The sequence below is a fragment of the Kwoniella bestiolae genome, chromosome 7 (genome assembly GCF_000512585.2).
Source record: "Kwoniella bestiolae CBS 10118 chromosome 7, complete sequence".
Lineage (NCBI taxonomy): Eukaryota > Fungi > Basidiomycota > Tremellomycetes > Tremellales > Cryptococcaceae > Kwoniella > Kwoniella bestiolae.
Window position 1 is genome coordinate 1,677,433 of NC_089247.1, and position 19,516 is coordinate 1,696,948.

Sequence of the window (19,516 nt, forward strand, 5' to 3'; positions counted from 1 at the left end):
CATATCCGAAGCACATCGGGGTTCAATGCCGCTCGTTACTTATTTTCGTGAGATTCTCATCCCATCGCAACTTTCGTATTGCATTGGCTCGAATCCTCGAAACTTTCAGTATCATGGATCGGCTCGCGCAATTTTAAGGGGCGAACACCATCTACTTTTTCTTGACGCGGTGCAGAGACAGAACACAACCTCAAAGCTACATCCATGAGCTCACAACCAGCCCAATTCTCTAGATCGCCCGAAGAGCACCAGTCGGCAGCTTCGACAAGCACAGGTTCGGCTAGCCGAGCTGCCAGGTATGGATCGTCTTGTATCGCATGCAGACGCAGAAAACAGCGATGTGATGCGAAACTGCCATCGTGCTCAAGATGCTCGAAGTTGAAAGAGGAATGCATATATGAAGGGTGAGTGTCGCCTCCGCGTGCGCGTCCCACTTTCTTCACCAGATCTAATGCCAGCCTGTCAAGTTCCTGATGACCGTCTTAGTAACATTCGAAACCAACCTTCACCGCACCTTGTTCCCCTCCTCGTCAAGACTTTCGACTTTCTCCGCTCCATCACTTCGCCCGAGTCCCCACATGCTGACTCAGCTCTGCGTCCTCTGATAAAGCAATTTTTAGATGAGAATTCTATTCCGACCTTCAGTAGTGCTCGGAAAGCAGAGAAGGATCAACAGGCAAGTGGGAGTGATGCAACTTCGTCTTTTAGGGAGAAAGACTTGAGTGAAGACCCAGTAGAGGAGATGTCCGGGATAGGTGAAGAAGGTACGACAGAAGGAAATCCGGATGTAGACGAGCTATTGATGCACATGAGCTTAGCGGATGATGGTCAGGTAAGCTCCAGTCACGTTGTTGTCGTTGATATATGCTGACCCATGAAACTGATGTCAGAATGGCCATTTCGGTGTCACATCCCTGTTCTACCAAACCCCATCGGAGTCAGTTGTCGAAAAACTACAACGCCGTTTGTCTAGATCGCAAGGTGCAGCTCGAAAAGTCATGCAGAGATCGGGATCTTATGAAACTCAAGGCAGTGTTGGCGTACCATTAGGTCGTCCAGGAAGAAGAAGGGACTCGATTGACGAGATTTGGGCAACGGATGAGAATAGCACATCCACTGGTCCCGAAGATGAAGCTGGGATTTTGAAAGGGAACGCCTCGATGCTTGGCGGGTGGGAAAGTCGTGAGAATCAGATCAACCACCACCCCTTCCGATATTACTCCTGATCCGTTGTTCAGTGGCCTACTCGAAACTTGAACTGGAATCGGACGCTGCAAGCGCGAAGATGATAGTGCATCTATTGAAGGTGAGCCGTCAGCATCGATGGACCCCTGCTAATTTAAGTTTCAGACGTATTTCTGTTGGCGTGAGTAAAGGCAACACCATGACGTCCGCTAATTGTATGTAGAATACGGCTCGCACTGTGTCGTCTACCGACCGGTCTTCATCCGCGATATGGCTCTGGGAGGTCCTTACTTCAATCATTTCCTACTGAACGTCATATGCGCTCATGTGAGTGACCTTCGCCCGCTTCAAAAATTCATTATTGACGCATCGACAGGCTACGCGATATTCAGACTATCATCAGCAGATGGGCGGGGTTATGGGTGGCAACACAAATGGTCTCTCTACTCCTGCATTGACCTTGGGAGCAGATTTCATGAATCGTGCGAAATTGTTGTTGGCGGCTGAGATGGACAAGGTGAGTTTCAGTCACCCGTGTACTCAGCTGACACCCAGCCGTCGAATATCCCTACCATTCAAGGGCTTCTCCTACTGGGACAGCGGGAATGCGCCTGTGGTAATTTGTCCCAAGGATGGATGTACACAGGGTGAGTTTTACCTGAAAAGGACAGCGCTGACTTGTAGAATGGCATTCCGTGCAATGCGGTAAGTACCCACAGAATATTATAGGGTAAGCACAATGGTCTAACAGTTCTTCGACTGCATTAGGGACCTAGGAATTCATCTTGATTGTAATCGTTTGCCCATTTTTGGTTTCGGAACCATGTCAGCGGAAGATCGAGAGATTCGACGTAGATTGTTTTGGTCAGCATATACTTGGGATAAGGTAAGTCTCCCATGCTTCTGCATTGTATGGGTGAATGCTGAAGCGTGGGCAAAAGATCATCAGTCTGGCCCTCGGCCGTACACCCACTTTTAACGCTTTTCAGAACGCTTCACCTGGTCCGATAGTCGATGATACCGAAGATGATTCGGAATGGAAACCATATTTCTGGGAGGACGCTATGCCATCTGAGCTCGCAAATTATCCGGTCCAGAAATCGCTCATGACATCGAATTTCCGACATTTCATCAAGTTGTGCGAAATCATACAGAAAATCATTATGCGGTTATACAATGGTCGAATGAATCGACTTCGCAGCACCAATTTCGTAGAGCACATGAAACAGCGTTTGCTGGAATGGATGGACCAACTGCCTGCTGGACTGAGGTTGGATGCCAATGCTTTGCCAGAAGATTGTCCTCCACCTCACATCTTCTCGACCAAGTGAGTTTTCTAATGCACGATGGGCGCTAAGACGAAGTGCTCTCTACCGGGCTGCTTGGATTCTCTTATATAGGATATATCTGCCCAATGCGGTTCCAGTCCGCACGGGTGCGCCGCCGAACATCACAGCTTCTGCAGCAGTGACATGCACGCAAATGGCTGAAGAGTTACATCAACTCTTCATACTATACTCCAAGACTTTCAAGCTGCGTAACATGACTTATACTCTGAGCTGGTCCATGGTATGTCAATTCAGGTTTAGGTAGTACGGCATCGTACTGAAAGGTGTACACATAGTATTCTGCCGCCACCATAAATGCAATCGACTTCCAGTCACCGGATTCAGTGGTGGCTGCTGCCGCAAGTCCGCGTCTGAGCATGTCACTGCATGTGCTCGAACGAGGCAGCTTACAGACTCCTGGTACTCAAAGGGTAAGTCAGACCATATCAGGAGGACGGTTCCAGCTGATGTTCTTACAGTCCATTGAGATCATCAAACAACGACTACGATCCCCGGCTATACGGTCAATCAAACGTCCGGGAGACAGCCTGGTAAATCTAGATCGGAGTAAGCGGTTTTCACAGGTCAGTGATCCTCCCGCCGATCCTGTCCAACCTCAAATCTTCGAAGCGCAAGCTCTCATACATCAAGAACCTCACACCACCGACTCTCAATCGTCCACGGAGTTCGACCTAGCTAGTATATTAGACGCAAGTGTGGCTACGTCCAATCCCCCTCAAACGGATGAAGAGGAAGATATACTCACAATGTGGACCAACTTGATGCAGAATGGGTCAAACGGTGTTGGAAATATGGATCTGCTACAAGGTATGATGGCTATGCCTTCGGGAGCCAATCAATACACCACATATCCAGATTGGAGCTCGGAATGGTGGAACCGGTCGGATCCCTGATTTAGCCCTAATCCATAATGCCGATGTCGTTAGAACGTCTATGTGTGTGCATTACAAATGTCATAGTCAAGTCTGGATGATAACTGATCGATACAAAGAAGTACAAGGGAGTGAAATGAGAACATCGCAATTGTTGTGCACAATATCTCTTTCATCAGACACTGACAACATCTCGCAGTTGTTCACCACGGAAAGCCTCTACGAGATGATCTATGACAGCCAAAGCAGTGATCCTGATCACATCCAACGAGGCGGCTCCGATGTGAGGTCTATCATTACATGTAGGCGTTAGTTTCGAACGCTGTCCGGCATGGAACTCCGTGACTCACGTCGATAACACTCTCGGATGAGAGATCAATCTGCCGAAATCCTTGCTAGTAGGAGGCTCGATTGAAAAAGCATCAATACCAGCACCCGTTATCCACCCTTCCTCTAAAGCTCTGAGCAAAGCCTCTTCATTCACGATACCACCTCGGGCTGTGTTGATAAGCAACGCGGATTTCTTCATCTTCCTAAGTTCGTCTTCACCAATTAAATTCCTCGTACTTTCTAGCAAAGGCACATGGATGGAGACCACATCTGAAACCTCCAACATCTTTCCGAGTGTGCCCACTCGGGTGAAATGGCTTGAAGATAAAAGATCGGACCATTTCTGCACCATCGATGGGTGCAGATGTGGGTCGTAGACAACGACTTTAGCTCCGAAAGCGCCGTGAAACATTTTGCCTAGCTGATATCCTATGTTTCCACCTCCGACTAGACCCAGCGTCTTCCCGGTCAACTGGAAGCCTGTCAATCCACCTTCAGCCTTGGTCACAGTCTCTCCTGATCTGATCCTTCGGTCGATTTGAGCGACATCTCGAGCAAGACATAGTGACATAGTCAAAGCTAGTTCAGCGACCGCACTTGCCTAGGGAAGAAAGTTCGGAGGTCAATTGAAGTCAACACGTGACGTGGACGCAAGAGATCCGATGATACTCACATTTACTCCTGGAGTGTTCATGACGGTTATCCCTCTTTCTTTGAGTTCCTTAACAGCGATAGCATCTACACCAACCCCATGTTTGCCCACGAACTTGAAAGCGGGTCCAAGCACTTTGACGTCTGAAGGTGTTATTGTGTTACTTCGGACCATGACCGCTTCCGCCTCCTCCCTCCATGATTTCACCTTGGGGTCCGGTTCACACGTAAAGTCGAAGTGCTGTTCGGCATACTCCCTGACCGAATCATCTATAGGATACAAACAGAAAACTCTTGGTTTATGTGGCACAGCTGAAGGCGACATTTTTGATAGTGCGCAGAGCTGCAAGATTACTTCTGGGATATTGTGGTTGTATCATTGTGCATGTATCCTAAACGCTGTTGGTTCTTATAGTCGATTAGTGTATCTGCATTGTTAGACGGCCGCAAGCCATGAGGTTCTTGTTCGAAGCCGAACAGCGATACTTACCGGATGAGATAACGAAGGCCGGATACCGATGCGGCATGAATCCCGCTGTCAAAAGACATGAGCGGTGTACATCACCGATCTGTCATCGGAGGTGGGCAGTGAATGCGGACGCGAGATATTTCGATAGACAGGTCGGGGGTACCCATCTCTGCTGGCGAAACGCAAGCTGAACCGACATGAGAAATCCAGGATCTGGTTGGCGAGGAAAACGAAAGTCAAAAAGTTCACTCCGCTTCCGTGTCTGAAAACGAGGTTACAACTGGTACCCTCGGATGCCACGTGTCTGTGCGTTCTCAACACTATGGACCTTAGAATTTTTGTTCCCCTCTTCGGTAGGTTCCTCGTCCTCGTGTCCACGAACCCGTCGCTGACACCCCCATCATGCCATCTTGCGCCGTCCGCGACCGATGCTTCCCACATTGAGGATCGCGCGCAATCTGTTGTAGCTGCACTTGGGCGCACAGAACAGCACGTGACAACCGAAAGAGTTATGTGAGAACAAGGAAGAACAGCCGTGCTGGCGCAGCCGCTCGGGTGTACAGCCCATCGTATTCACTAGTCATCCCAAAATCAGGTCTGCCTTCACAGCTGGGGTTGATATGTAGTGCTGTGAATCGCCTGCTGCGGTGCCGCAGTCAAGACCAACAGAAAACATCACGCCAGGGGCGGTTCAGGGGATAACAGAGATTCGCAATTCCAAAAAATGCGCACATCCAGGGTCCTGGTGCTCACGTTGTAGATTAGTGCGTCATTCCGAGGGCATTCCAGACATCTGGATAACGAAATTTTCTGTGAAATCGCATAAAGTCGAGAGCATGTCACAATTCGAAACGAGTGGTAGGGCAGCTGGTTATCATGCAAAGGATTCGTTGCAACGACATATTCTGATTTCATCAAACGACCCTTAGCAATGGGGTTCCCGCGCATCTCTGTAGAGCTATACATCATCACCTTTGTTGTTATCTGTGGGTTCAGTCTTGTACAGCTATTGAGAGATCCAACATCGAGCCGTCCGAGTCTATCTCTCCTACCTCAGCCTGATTATTCTGTAAATGGCAGTCCTCCACCTCCAGCTCAGCCTGAGAACCGACATCTGAACCAGCAAGAATGTTTGCAGCGGTACCCAAAGCTATATCATGAAGCCGACAGAGCTCGCAAGTGGTTTCAGGGTAAGGGAGGAATCAGTAAGGACATGGTAGATCAGTCGGAAACAGATGGGGGCAATGCTAGACTGGTGATTCTGAATAATCAAGTGGGTACGAGAGTTCAAAGGTTCGAAGGAATCATAGGAATTAACCATGGATTCTCGAGTAGCTTTATGTGAAAGGCTTCTACGGAGGCATCAATACTCGAACACAGGCCGCTATCGCCGCTGTCTATGGTACTCTGTTGACAAGTCCTGAGCCATTGCCGGATGTTGAGTAAGTCATCACAGCATCCCTCTTCTTCGAAATTCGTAGCTCATCGTTGTCTGACGGATGTTCTAGCTTTGTTATTCAGACATCAGATGCTGGTGGAGGCTCTCATCCACGATTCGTCCTTGATCGTGAGGAGAAGCAAAAGGATCTGTGGTTGATGCCAGGTATGTATATCCCGCATATTGTGCTGCTTTCCTGACAAAATGTCTTGCTAGATTTTGGCTTCTTCTCTTGGCCTGAACCGGGAGTCGGCGCGTATTCTGAAGTGAGAAGCAAGACTTTAGAGTTCGAACACAGTCTGGGCCTGCGCTTGAACGACGATCTTGAGGTATTGCATGATAGCTGGGAGAATAAAACGCAAAAGTTGTTCTGGCGAGGATCGCCAATGGTAGAAGTGAGGCATGTGAGTGAGGTTCGACGAATCGTTTAGCAGCTGTCTGACTGTCGTTCAGGATCTCCTCCGAGCTAGCAAGGACAAGCCGTGGTCTGACGTGAAGGAGCTGAATTGGGGAGCCGTCAACCAAGATGAGGATGGACGAAAACAAAACAATGGAGATCTCAGAACTCCTGCTGAGCATTGTCAGTATGCGTTCTTAGCGCAAGTAGAAGGATGGGCATATAGTGGTCGCCTGAAGTAAGTCTGATAATCTTTTCTGGCAATCATAACTGACGGTCCACTTTCAGATACCTCCAACAATGCCGCTCAGTCATCGTCGCCCATCCTTTGAAATACATACAACATTACCACCATCTATTCAATACTAGAGATGGGGACCCCGATCAAAACATGGTGGAAGTCCCGCTACCTCTGGAAGAGAATTTGTCGGAGGTGATGACAGAACTCGTAGATCCGCGGAATGTAGAGAAGGCTCGTCGGATCGCGGACAACAGCTGGAAGATGATGAGGGAGGGTTATATCAGTCCCGCAGCCAAGTGAGCACATCTCATGACTCTCATGCCTGAACTCGCTAAGTAAACTTGTTGTAGTGAATGCTACTACCGATATGCTCTACGAGCTTACGCTTCAGCGCAGACTTTTCAACCATCGTTAGAAGGTAGAGCAGTACCATACGAGAGCTTCCTGCTAATGGGGACCACACATTGGGATCCGCACTAGTTGATAAAGTCTTGCAGAATGTATCGATGTGTTGTCTCCACTCGATCTCCGCCGACATCGGAGCAGCGCACATTCAGCTTGCTCCTACCACTCACTCCCACGAGAATTACATGCGCACCATGTAGAGTATTACTTGATCAGTGCTACTCACAATGGGAAGCAATTTGGCCATGTGATCACCAATATCTGCATTGCAACCTGTTGGTCATGTTCAGTCACATCATAACGATAGTCATACATAGATAATACAAAGGAGTCGGCCACTGTCAACTTTTACCAGAAATCAACCACGAAGATTCCCCGTTATGAGAAGTCTCTAATGCCCTTGTACTTGGTTTAAGAGAAGCTCTTCAAATTCACCGACACCCGGTAAATTCCATCCTTCGGATCCTTTTCTAGTCTCTGCCCAAGCAGAGATCTTGGCGGCCAAATTCTTGGGACCGAAACCGAAATGCTCGAACAAAGTGCTGTACGGAGCGGAGTGACCAAACCCAGTCATGTGAGCACCAGCGTGAGCGTATTTGGCCCAACCGAAAGAACAGTATGGTTCGATGGCAACTACCAACGATTTGCCGGAAGGAATGATGGATCTTCGGTATTCAGCTGACTGTTTGTCGAATCTGCCCATATGGGGCATTGATACTACCCTGACTTTGTAGTCCGAAAGTAATTTGGCGGTGTCGACAGCTCTGGCGACTTCCGAACCGGTTGCGACAAGGGTAATTTCGGGAGTTTCACTGGCATCGCCATGGACTATATAAGCACCATTCTGGACTTGGTTTCGGTCGGTACCAGATAATAGAGGGACTGGTTGTCGAGTGAGGGAGAGCAGACTGGGGTGGTCGGAATCTTTCAAAGCTAAGATCCAAGCTCCGGCGACTTCTTCGGCATCGGCGGGTCTGATGTAGTTGAAGTTGGGCAGAGCTCGCAAGAACAATGGGAAAGCGACAGGTTGATGGGTAGGTCCATCTTCACCTACACCGATGGAATCGTGAGTGGCGATGGCGATGAATCGAAGTTTCATCAAGGCGGCCATACGTAAAGAGGGCGCGGCGTATAACCAGAAGATGAAGTAACTGGACATGATTCTGTCGAAGAAGGTCATAAAGTAATCAGTTGAAGCTCAAATACCCCTGAAGAGGCTACTTACGGTACAATGGCACCCTTATGCCAAGCAGCCAATCCATTCGCTACACCGACCATGGCATGTTCTCTAATACCGTATCGAATTTGTCGACCAGAGTAATCGCCATAACCTGATTTGGGGTTCTGGAACTCCACCATTTTGTCCCAGTTGACAAAGGTCGATTCACACAAGTCGGCACTTCCGACGAGGAAAGAGTTATCTTGAGGAATGACGGATCTAAGCATGATACCACTAGATTGTCGGGTGGCTTTTGGATCCTGAGGCAATGATGATTTAGGTGGTAAGTTGCTTTCCCAACTTTCGATCAGTTCACCAGCCAATCGTCTCTGGAACTCCTTAGCTTCGGAGGGATAAGATTCGGTGTACTTCTTCAGAAGTTCATTCCATTCTTTCTCATCTTTCTCTCCTCTAGCTTGGGATTCTTTGAAGTAATCATATACAGCTTGAGGAACAGCAAACTTTTCTTTAGGGTCGAATCCAAGAGCAGATTTGACATTGGCGACATCATCTTCACCTAATGCGGCACCGTGTACCTTTCCACTGCCTTGATTGGCTGATCCAATACCGATCACGGTCTTGATGTTGATAAAGACGGGTTTGCCAGTGAAGGATTTAGCTTGATCGAAAGCATCAACGATGGCGGCGAGATCGTTGGATCCATCATCGACTTCCAAAACGTGCCATCCCATCGATCTGAGCTTGGCGGAGGTGTCATCGGTGAAACAGATGTCAATGGTACCATCAACAGTTACCGAGTTGTTGTCGTAAACAAGAATTAGGTTATCGAGACCCCAGTGACCAGCCATAGAAATGGCTAATGAGCATCATTAGCGACCAGACTGTCAGTGTAGTGGAAGTGAGACCCACCTTCCTGTCCGATACCCTCTTGTAAACAACCATCTCCGGTGAAGCACCATACCTTGTTCTCGATGATAGGGAAACCGTCTTTGTTATAGGTAGCAGCCATATTCTTGTTGGCTATGGCGAGACCAACGGCGTTGGCAATACCTTGACCCAAGAGACCAGTAGTCAACTCGATACCTGGATACTCGATCTCGGGGTGACCAGCGGCAATACCGTCCATGGTGGGGGCATGGTATTTCTTGATTTGATCGAGAGACCAAGTGGAGTAACCGGAGAGATGAAGTAAGATATACTGGAGAAGACAAGCGTGTCCAGCGGAGAGAACGAATCCTGCGGGCAAGGGGAATAGCATAAGAATAAGCGAGATTACACGGGTGATGGAGGCACTAGATTTGGCAACTTACGATCTCGGTTGACCCACTCTGGATTAGCGGGATTGTACCTCATACTATACCTCCAGAGCGCAGTAGCGATAGCAGCTGCACCCATGACGGTACCGGGGTGACCACCTTTGTACTGTTGACAGCATCTGTCAGCGGGGAGATCCTACTCCAGCAAGAAGATGTGAGCACACCTGTTGACAGAGATCGGCACCCAGACATCTTATGGTGTTGATGACCAGCTTCTCTGTACCAGGAGTGGAGGCTTTACCAGAAACCTTTGGGTCTTTGCTGAGTTCGGTGCCATGAGAGGCGTCGAGGTTTTGCGTGGCTACAGGAGACATGCTTTCGGATTGATTGGAGTTGCAAAAGAGATAGCGGAAGACTTACCATGGTTGCATTCACTGGAGGACTATATATATCATGACTGAACATGAGGAAATTGGAAGTCAAGATGGACGTAATTCTGGCGATTGTACGGCAAACATATGGGCCGGGACGATAATGTGTGTTATTCTTCCGGAAGATGATTCCGGAACCCCGCAGGCCGATCATCATCCACTTCTCCACTCCATGTCATCGGGCTTGAGACATCGCCTTTGCATGGACCCAAGGGATACATATAGGAACGCAGATGGATTGTTGAGACACGTGAGAAAAGGTAATACATGAAGGGGAACTTTATGGTAGAGAATCAACTTAACACCGAGAGGGGTTGCCGGATACCTTAGACAAGGGTATAACCGAAACGAAACATCACTTGAATACGAGTATATCGAGAGACTTCTGCGACCGCTTACACAATGGTGCTAGCAAGGAGATGGGGCAGGGACACATTGCCTTTTGGATTTGCAGACACCAGAGCAAATCCTGCTCCATTCCATCTCGGTCCGAGAGTAATGAGCGGGATGATGTCGACAATGTGGATGTCGACAATGTGGAGTTGTTGAAAAGCTTATGTAATGCCTACCGATTGCACCATGTCGCCAGCACTACAGTATCCCATTGCCGCTAGCTATCCCTCGGTGGTGCATCCAAGGGGTGCGTCTTGCGCCACATGCTATAAGAAGAGATTGCGTTTAACAAAAACAGAAACGAAACTACAGCACCCGGGATTCCCAAGTGGTCCCCCACCTTGGTACTAACCGGGCGATACACAGCTTAAGATTGCGCAGAGCGAACGGGATGCGATGCTTTATAGGTTCTATGGCCGTAGATGTGAGCAAGGAAAGGACAGCGTATGTAAATCATTAGAAATGGGATCCAAAGGATGCGTGAACGACTCTTTAATGAAATCGTCGGGTTATCCGGTGCATCAGCACGGATCACACCTTTCTTTGGGAATCCTGCTACAGGAGAGACAGATAATAGAAGACGGGGTTCGACCATCCAAAATACAGTCATAGATTATGCATACAGCTTGAAATGATTATAATGCGAGATACATGCGGTATCAGATCCAAAGCATATCGCCACCATGGTTAAAATCCTTCGGGCACTCCCCATCCACCTCCTCCGGGAGTTTCTATCCTCACTCTATCACCATTACTCAACTTAGCTATACCGTTACTACCCACTCCTATCTCCGTATATCCTTGAGGGTTCTCATCTATCTCTAAGTTTCTATTCAATCTATATACAGTATTCTTACCCCTTTGACCATCTTGACCGCCTTCCATACCCCTAGGGTGAAAGACTCTTCTCTGAGAAACGATAGAGAAGTTTAAGGGCATTCTCGCTTCGAAGAGCTTTGACATTCCGTCACCACCCTTGTATTTACCTCTACCACCTGAGTCTCGACGGATGGCAGATTCAACTAGCAGCATTGGGCATCGCTGTTCGAAGATCTCGGTATCGGTCAATTTGGTGTTGGTGCAGTGCTAAAAAGGGTGTGCTGTCAGCGTCGGGTATCAGATAAAAACCGCAAATGTATTCACCACATGGACACAATTTGCACCATTCCACGATGGACCTGCACCACTACCACCACCGAGTGATTCACCATACGAAAAACCAGGCGTCACTTTACCGGAAGCATCCTTTCCGCCGGATCCTAGAGAAGCAGGTAAGTAAACTGTCGTCGTCTCAAAGTGAGCTAATCGATAGATGACACTTACCGAAGCCAGTGGAAGATGCGCATCCTTGAGAACAAGCAGCGGCCTTGAAGGCTTGCAAGATGATGTCCACCAGACGCTGAGATGCGATTGTGGAACCTGAAATGGCTACTACGCCAGTCGGATTGATGAATGAGCCCACAGGTACTATGTTGGTGATGGGGTCTAGAACACCTTGGTTGAGAGGCATGGGGATCTCCGCTGTGGGGAAGAACTGTCAGTATCGTTATGACTGAACGGAATATCAAGTTAACAACTAAGCCTCACGAGATATCATGGATCGCAAACAATAGATGATGGCTGCGTATGTTAGAGCGACAGGCATGTTGCAATTGCCCAGTACTGATGGGAGAGTAATATAAATTGTCAGAGATCTTCGTGAAATATTGCTGCGTAGTGAGGACATCCACCCACCCTGTGGTCCCGTACCGTTCCAGTCGAATTCGGCAGTACCCTCCTCTCTATTGATCCTAACTTCAAGTTTGATCTCCGTCCCATCGTCCATCTACGTTACAGCAGATGACAATGAGCACTTATCTCCCTCGAGGATCGAGCAATGAGACAGGACGGGCGAAGCACTCACATAATCACTAGCTCGCAAAGGTTTACCCTCAAACTTATCGTAAACGTCCCTCAAGAATTCTTTGATAGTCTCCCTAGCTATAACCTGGATCTCCTTCATATAGAATAAAACAGTCTTCGTGCCGAACTCTTCGAACAGCTTGTTGACCAATTTGATACCTCTAACATTCGCCGATATGGCAGCCTGCAGATCTGTTATATTGTGATCTATCCTTCTTGTAGCGCTGCATCCTGGTCTCTCAGCAACCTTGCCGAACAACTCTCGGACACCCTCTTCGTTGAATTTCCCTTGAGAGACGAGCTTGAAGGTATCGATTATCACGCCTTCTTCCCATAGTTCTTTCGCTATTGGGTTCATCGATGTGACACCGGTTCCACCACTAATGAGCAATATCGTAAAGTTAGCTATATTACCTGGATGGGTTCTTTGTATGACTTACATATCACTATGATGTCCTCGACTTGCAACATAGAACAAAACCTTGGTATCGCTTCCAGGTTCGAAAACAGGAGTGACAGTCGTCAAATCGGGTAGATGGGTACCGCCCCACTGAGGGTGATTCGTCAAAAGGACATCCCCAGGTTTCAACTTCCCTAACCAGTGATTATGCTGGGCTTGCACAGCGTACTGCATACTGCCCAGATGCACAGGGATATGAGGTGCGTTGGCGACTAATGCCCCGTCGGTACCATGGATAGAACAGGAGAAGTCAAGTCTCTCTTTGATTGATACTGATATAGACGTTCTTTGGAGGGTATGGCCCATCTGCTCGGCTATGGACATGAATCGATTCGCAAATACTGCTAACATGATTGGATCTGTCGAAAGTTCCCCTTCGTCTTTCTTAGAAGCGGAAGCGGATTCTTCTAATCGGATAATAACGTGTTCTTTCAATACGACCGCTCGAGCAGAAGGTTCGACCACGATGGTTTGTGTCGAATCGACAATGATTGCTGGACCAGCTATCTGGCTGTTGACAGGTACTTGACTCAATACGTAGACTGGTGTCTGAAATTCTTGCACACCTGAGGGTGTATCGAAATACGCCTTGTTGAATGTTGATGGCTTGACGACCTGTGGGGGAGACGATGACTGGGATTCGATCTGTTCTAGACCAACAGCATAGTCTGTAGGTGTGACATTGAATGTCTTTCCTATACCTCGAACTCGTATATTCGACATCAAGACCTTTCGGTTGGACGAGAAAGAAGTCTCCCTCAAGTGAGCTTCGATGAAATCGTCCTTGAGCGATGGGGTGAAAGGTATCTGAAGGATGGTGTCGGCACCGTCGTACTGGACAGCGATAGTGATGGTGAAATCCACCTCATCTTGCTTGGCACCCTGTTCTTGCAGTTGTCCAAGCACATCCGATTTCAAGGATTCTATCCGCTTGGAAGCTTCGAGGTATGTCTTGGAACTGGCAAAATCTTCTACTACTTCTGCTGATAGCGGTAATGCAGCTTCGGCTGATAAAGACGCGCAAGCTATTCCATAAGCCGACAGGATAGAGGAGAAACGAGGCACGACGACTGTTTCGATACCCAGTCCAGCGGCGATAGCGCAAGCGTGTTGACCACCGGCACTGACAAAATTCTCCATTAGCACCTGACCTGAACATTGACATGTAAAGGGAGAATGGTCCAACCCACCCTCCGAAACAACACAAATCATGAGATGACATGGCGAATCCCCTCTGTTCCGTTATCTGCCTCATCGGCCTACTCATACCTTCGTTCGCTACCTTGATGAACCCAGCAGCGACTTCTTCGACGGTATAAGGTGTTTTGTCAGGTCTAGAGGCGTTGATGTCTTTGGTCAAAGTTTCGAATTTGGTCCTGGATGCTTGCAAGTCTAGTGGTTCGTCTGCATTTGGACCGAAAATTCGAGGGAATTGAGATGGAATGAGTCGTCCGAGGATCAAGTTGGCATCGGTGATAGCTAAATCTCCTCCTTTTCTGTAACATGCTGGTCCAGGGCTATGTAAAGACACCACATCAGTCAGTACAGTAGACTGACAATATAAATCGGACTCAAGAGATCATGACGCGACTCACTGCGCACCAACACTCTCAGGACCAACCACGAACATCCCATTCTTATAAGTCAATTTCGATCCACCACCCGCAGCCACAGTTTCTATCGACAATTGGGGACAAGCAATGGGCACACCGGCAACAACACTTTCGAACGTCAATTCGAATTCTCCTGAGAATCTAGAGACATCGGTTGACGTTCCTCCCATATCGAATCCTACCACTGGTCTGGCACGCGCCTGACTGTAGGCTGTGAGTGCTGATCCGACAAAGCCACCTGCAGGTCCAGATAAGACGGCTCTGAGACCAGAGAACCTGCACGATGTGTATAAGCATTGGACTTCGCTTTCCGTCGGAGCTATTACGATATTGAATCAAATAAGGATATGAGATTCCTGTAACTCACTTATCAGAAGATACCAGGCCACCATCCGACTTCATGAATTCACTTCTCTTTCCCGCCTTCTTCCCCTCGAAGTGACTGTTGAATCCATCGACATACGCTCTGAGTACGGGCGACAGGTACGCATCGATTACTGCCGAGTTACCTCTCGGTAACACCTTAATGGCTGGAGAAAGATCTGACGAGAGGGATATCTGGGTAAAACCGATTTGACTGGCAATTTCACCTATCTGACGTTCATGCTGGGGGTAGGTGTAGGAATGCAGAAGGCAGATCGCCAAGGCCCGTAGACCACGGTCGAACAAGGTTTGCAGGTCTTTCGTTATCTGCTTCACGTCTATCAAGGTTCATGATCAGCTAAGCTACTAAGCCGAAAGTTCCCATGCGGTACGGGTCCTCTCGGATGATTGTTGAAGACCATATAGACATCGACGAAGGGTGGGAGACCTGTGATCAAATGATAGACTCACCTAGAGGCTTCAATATCCTTACAGCCTCACCACTGACACCCATAATCACATCCTCGTCGCCAACCTGTCTAGCTCTCTCTATCAACTCTTCCGCAGAAGGTGCACTCTGATCTAACGACCATCCTTCGAGCGTCACTCTCTCTTTGGCTTGGACAACATCCTCAGGTTTGTATAACATCTTGACTTTTCCAGATATCGACAGATCAAACAGGTCCGGTCGAGTCTGATCTCCTATTTCTATCATATCCTTGAAACCTTCCGTTAAGATCAGACCGAATGGTTCACCTTTCTTTTCCAAGAGGGCATTCGTCGCAACGGTAGTACCTATATAAGATTCAGGTATCAGCATTACAAGCTCGGTCGTGACAGTATACCTTTCCAATACTCACCCATTCGTACGGACTCTGAAGGGAATTGGCAAGGCCAAGAGTCAGTATTTCAGCGTCCATCATGACCAGGTGGTATATTAACTCACCGATCAACGAAGTATCGTACAGCTCTCCCCTCGGCACCTTTTCCTTCTTTACGATCTGCAATAACCTCCTGATACCTTCACTGGGCGCATCGTCGTAGTTCGCCGGATCCACACTTAACAACTTGAATGTCACCTGAACTCCTCCATCACTTTCATCTCCTGGTATTATATCTGCGTTGCCCAATAGTTCAAGCGGTATAGGTGGGCTGTATAGATGGGATGGTATGAAAGCCCATACATCGCAGAAAGCTGCATACTGCATCAGCACATACCGTCCAGACCGAAGCAAGTTAAGTGGTACTCACTGCCTCCTCGGTCGATAGCTACTCGGACGCCTTCGCTGGTAGGTTGTGGTGTAGGTGCGATGGCCATGATTGTTGGTTGTTCTGAACACTTCTTCTCCTTCGATGTATGGTATGGAGACGATAGAGGATTCTTTACGACAACTTGACACCGAAGGCAGGAGATGGTCGAGATGGGATGGATAGGATAGCGAAAATAATTTGATAGACGCTGGAGTAAGTCCCAAGCTACATCACCGACCCGAAGTCTTCTCCAGTAACATTGGTGATGTGCCTGTTAATCTTACTGCTCTAGCTTACTAAGTGGAGTGATTCATGGCGATAACATCGAAATGAACCATCTTCGGGATACTTCAAAGCACATCATCGCGGGCTCTTTCGGGATCTATTGCAATGATAAAAAATGGGAATGTAACCCAAAACAAAATATTCAATTGGCAATTCATCCTGGATCTTCCAAGGCACCACCACCCAAAAGAGATTTACCCGATCATCGGGTGAACCACTGTTTGCCGAAAACGGTGAAATATTTTCTTCGCCTTCACAATTTGGTAATATTTTCGCCTCTCTCCTACTTCGAGCAGACTACGCCCACTCAACAGAACTGCTCGTGACAGGTTACAAGCAGTCCGGATAGCAGGTTGCAAATGATGATCTGATGACAATATCGATGGCGTTATCAGTGAGTTACCAATTTTGTTTTGGAGGTCGACTTTTTTTATCAGTCAGCGGCGATCCGACTTTTGCTGGAGTTGATGATCAGATATGTTATAATAGATGATCTGAACTGTCCAGCCACTGCATTTCCCTCTCTTCCATAAACTTAGATCGACTCTACATCTATCGCGATCCGTGATTCGGTCTAAAACCCTTGACTCAGGCTTGGACGAAGTCAAAAACGCGTCAACATGAGCGACCCATATTATCCCGACCAACCGGTCGAACCAGCACCCAAACGATCATTATGGGGCAAGATAAGGAGGATCATATGGGATGATATACAGGATCCCGAGGAGAGAGCATTCGTGAGGAGGTTGGATTGCGGTTTGATGACTATTGCTATGTTGGGTTACTTTGTCAAGTGAGTGGTGTGAAGTCTTCCGTCGAGAGAGCGATCGATCGATGTGACTGATAATGCTATGGATGATAGATACCTGAGTCAAGCGAACATCGCCAATGCCTATGCTAGTGGAATGAAGGAGGATCTGAACTTTAAAGGAAACGAGTATAACACCTTGTTAACAATGTTCACCGTCGGTTATGTTATCGGGTGAGCAGACCAAATCATCAACCTACCTGATCGTGAGGAGACCCAACTGATCTGACTGGTTGTATAGCCAATTCCCTGGTACTTTGGCTACCGTCAGAATATCTCCTTCCATCTGGCTACCTACCTGTACGTTTCTTGTGCGCAATCTTAGTGAATAACAAGGTGTTCTGGCTAATGTCTTCCGTACCATCTCACAGGCGAAGTGGTCTGGACAGCGCTTGTCATGTGTTGCGCCGCAGCCAAGAACGTCCACACCCTGTACGGACTTCGATTCATTATTGGTCTGTTAGAGGCCTCAGCTTATCCCGGTATGCTATGGGTCTTGGGATCATGGTATGGGCCAGCTGAACTGGGTAAACGAGGTGAGTGATCTCTGCCATTCTGGGAGTACCTCATAGACTGATTTTCGCTCGTCTCGCGTGGTAGTGGTCATGTTTCAAGCTACATCGTCGGTTGGAACAATGTTTTCGGGATACCTTCAAGCCGCTGTACATTCTGGATTGAACGGCAAGGGTGGATTAATGGGGTGGCAATATCTGATGCTGATGGATGGTGTCATCTGTATGCCCATTGCGATCGCTGTGAGTGTTCCCTCGAAGAACGAAGAAAAATGAATCAGAAATGATCATCCTACGACCAAAAAAACCGATTTCAAGCGATTTTGCTAACACCGCCACAACCCTCTTTAGGGCTACTTCCTCATTCCCGACATCCCCACCAAGCCCAACCCCAGAGCAAGGTGGTACCTTCGAGAACAAGATATAAAGATCGCCATAGCAAGGATGGAAAGATATAAGCGTGCTCCGACCAAGGGATTCACTTTGGATATCTTCAAAAAGACAATGACATCTTGGGTTCCTGTAAGTCTACTTCGCCACTTTCCCCTATTTTCCTCATCCGCGCTAATCTTGCGTTTATGTACGATAGTGGACGTTCTTCATCCCCTATACCTGCTTCGTGGTCGGACTTGGATCATACGCATACATGAACTTGTGGTTGAAAGCTACTCCTCCTTGGAAAGGTGATGTCACAGCTATCAATGTTATTCCCACGGTGAGTTACGCTATTACCTCTGCTCACACAGCACATTGCTGATCTAAGGTATATTCATAGGGAGGATACGCCTTGTCTATTGTAATGTCATTAGTGTATGCTTGGTCATCAGATGCTCTGGGTACAAGATGGCCTATAATGTTCATTGGCGGTTTCCCACCTCTAATTGGTAATATCATCGTAAGTTCACCTCCCTCCTATCATCTATTCAGCCTTGATATCATACTAATCGATTTTCTTGTTTTCAATAGTTATCCGTATGGCCCGCTAAGAACTCCACCAAGTTCGCTGGATTCTTTTTGAACTTCACTGCCACACCCATCGGAGCCATCATGTTAGCCTGGGTAAATGAGATAATGGCTTCCTCAGGTGAAGCTAGAGCCATCACCATAGGGTTCTTGAATACCGCTGCGTACACTATCAACGCTTGGGCACCTAATCGTGAGTCCTCCATTCCCATATCATATCGCCATGCATCGCCAAGCCGACTAAGGAATGTAATACTTACAATGAGACACCCGTAGTCATCTTCCCCGCATCCCAAGCGCCCCACTACAAAGCAGGCTACAAAGTGACCACAGCCTTCTTCGCCATCTGGATCATTTCTATACCCATCATCTTGGTGATGTTACGTACATGGTCCATACCCAAGTACGAACAGGATGAAGAGACCGATGGATCGGAGGGCAAGGTCGTGGAAGATGAGAAGAATAGCAGTGAAAACGATAGGTTGCCTGATTTGGAGTCTTCCTTGGCTAAGAGCGCGATGGTTGGCGGAGTGGATGGGAGAGCCACTGGGGCGCAGTAGATGAGTTTTTAGTGCTCTGTCTCCCGCTTGGTCATTACCTTTCTTCCTGCGATTGCATGCATATATAATATAGATGTAGCTATTGAAGTATGGTCATCACCATCAGTAGATATGGATGCCACTCCGATAAGGATACAGTATTTGCCATACGCCACTGTAACCTCATTTACGCGTATTCGTTGATTGTCTTTCTTTCTTCCTC

General features: G+C 47.9%; 6 protein-coding genes and 1 non-coding gene across 7 annotated transcripts; 3 read left to right on the forward strand and 4 right to left on the reverse strand.

Annotated features, from left to right (window-relative positions):
• Positions 1-451: 451 nt before the first annotated feature.
• I302_108538 (uncharacterized protein) lies at positions 452-3,427 on the forward strand (the record flags this gene model as incomplete). Its single annotated transcript, XM_065870693.1, has 12 exons — positions 452-832; positions 891-1,182; positions 1,239-1,306; positions 1,351-1,366; positions 1,409-1,512; positions 1,562-1,702; positions 1,766-1,890; positions 1,954-2,071; positions 2,127-2,512; positions 2,586-2,754; positions 2,810-2,944; positions 2,993-3,427. The coding sequence occupies 12 exons, from the start codon at positions 452-454 to the stop codon at positions 3,425-3,427; spliced, it is 2,370 nt and encodes a 789-aa protein (XP_065726765.1).
• Positions 3,428-3,581: 154 nt separating this feature from the next.
• I302_108539 (uncharacterized protein) lies at positions 3,582-4,712 on the reverse strand (the record flags this gene model as incomplete). The annotated part of the gene is made up of 3 exons (XM_019193694.1): positions 3,582-3,696; positions 3,757-4,337; positions 4,410-4,712. 3 exons carry the CDS (start codon positions 4,710-4,712, stop codon positions 3,582-3,584), a joined length of 999 nt encoding a protein of 332 aa, XP_019043817.1.
• Positions 4,713-5,787: 1,075 nt separating this feature from the next.
• I302_108540 (uncharacterized protein) lies at positions 5,788-7,412 on the forward strand (the record flags this gene model as incomplete). The annotated part of the gene is made up of 7 exons (XM_019193693.1): positions 5,788-6,129; positions 6,192-6,298; positions 6,365-6,459; positions 6,511-6,698; positions 6,748-6,929; positions 6,980-7,228; positions 7,283-7,412. 7 exons carry the CDS (start codon positions 5,788-5,790, stop codon positions 7,410-7,412), a joined length of 1,293 nt encoding a protein of 430 aa, XP_019043816.1.
• Positions 7,413-7,728: 316 nt separating this feature from the next.
• Positions 7,729-10,147, reverse strand: I302_108541 (transketolase; the record flags this gene model as incomplete). Its single annotated transcript, XM_019193692.1, has 5 exons — positions 7,729-8,500; positions 8,563-9,373; positions 9,427-9,753; positions 9,828-9,939; positions 9,998-10,147. 5 exons carry the CDS (start codon positions 10,145-10,147, stop codon positions 7,729-7,731), a joined length of 2,172 nt encoding a protein of 723 aa, XP_019043815.1.
• Positions 10,148-10,901: 754 nt separating this feature from the next.
• On the reverse strand, positions 10,902-11,018 carry I302_108542. Its single transcript, XR_002022036.2, has one exon. It is a non-coding gene; the product is annotated as a 5S ribosomal RNA (ribosomal RNA).
• A 266-nt stretch (positions 11,019-11,284) lies between these two features.
• On the reverse strand, positions 11,285-16,253 carry I302_108543 (uncharacterized protein; the record flags this gene model as incomplete). The annotated part of the gene is made up of 14 exons (XM_019193691.1): positions 11,285-11,683; positions 11,741-11,856; positions 11,921-12,118; positions 12,185-12,259; positions 12,332-12,422; positions 12,501-12,879; positions 12,940-14,082; positions 14,150-14,476; positions 14,555-14,848; positions 14,940-15,273; positions 15,407-15,730; positions 15,796-15,810; positions 15,882-16,130; positions 16,187-16,253. 14 exons carry the CDS (start codon positions 16,251-16,253, stop codon positions 11,285-11,287), a joined length of 4,011 nt encoding a protein of 1,336 aa, XP_019043814.1.
• Positions 16,254-17,091: 838 nt separating this feature from the next.
• I302_108544 (uncharacterized protein) lies at positions 17,092-19,314 on the forward strand (the record flags this gene model as incomplete). The annotated part of the gene is made up of 10 exons (XM_019193690.1): positions 17,092-17,264; positions 17,334-17,453; positions 17,521-17,579; positions 17,651-17,815; positions 17,880-18,034; positions 18,143-18,313; positions 18,381-18,506; positions 18,567-18,686; positions 18,758-18,947; positions 19,031-19,314. 10 exons carry the CDS (start codon positions 17,092-17,094, stop codon positions 19,312-19,314), a joined length of 1,563 nt encoding a protein of 520 aa, XP_019043813.1.
• Between the last annotated feature and the right edge of the window lie 202 nt (positions 19,315-19,516).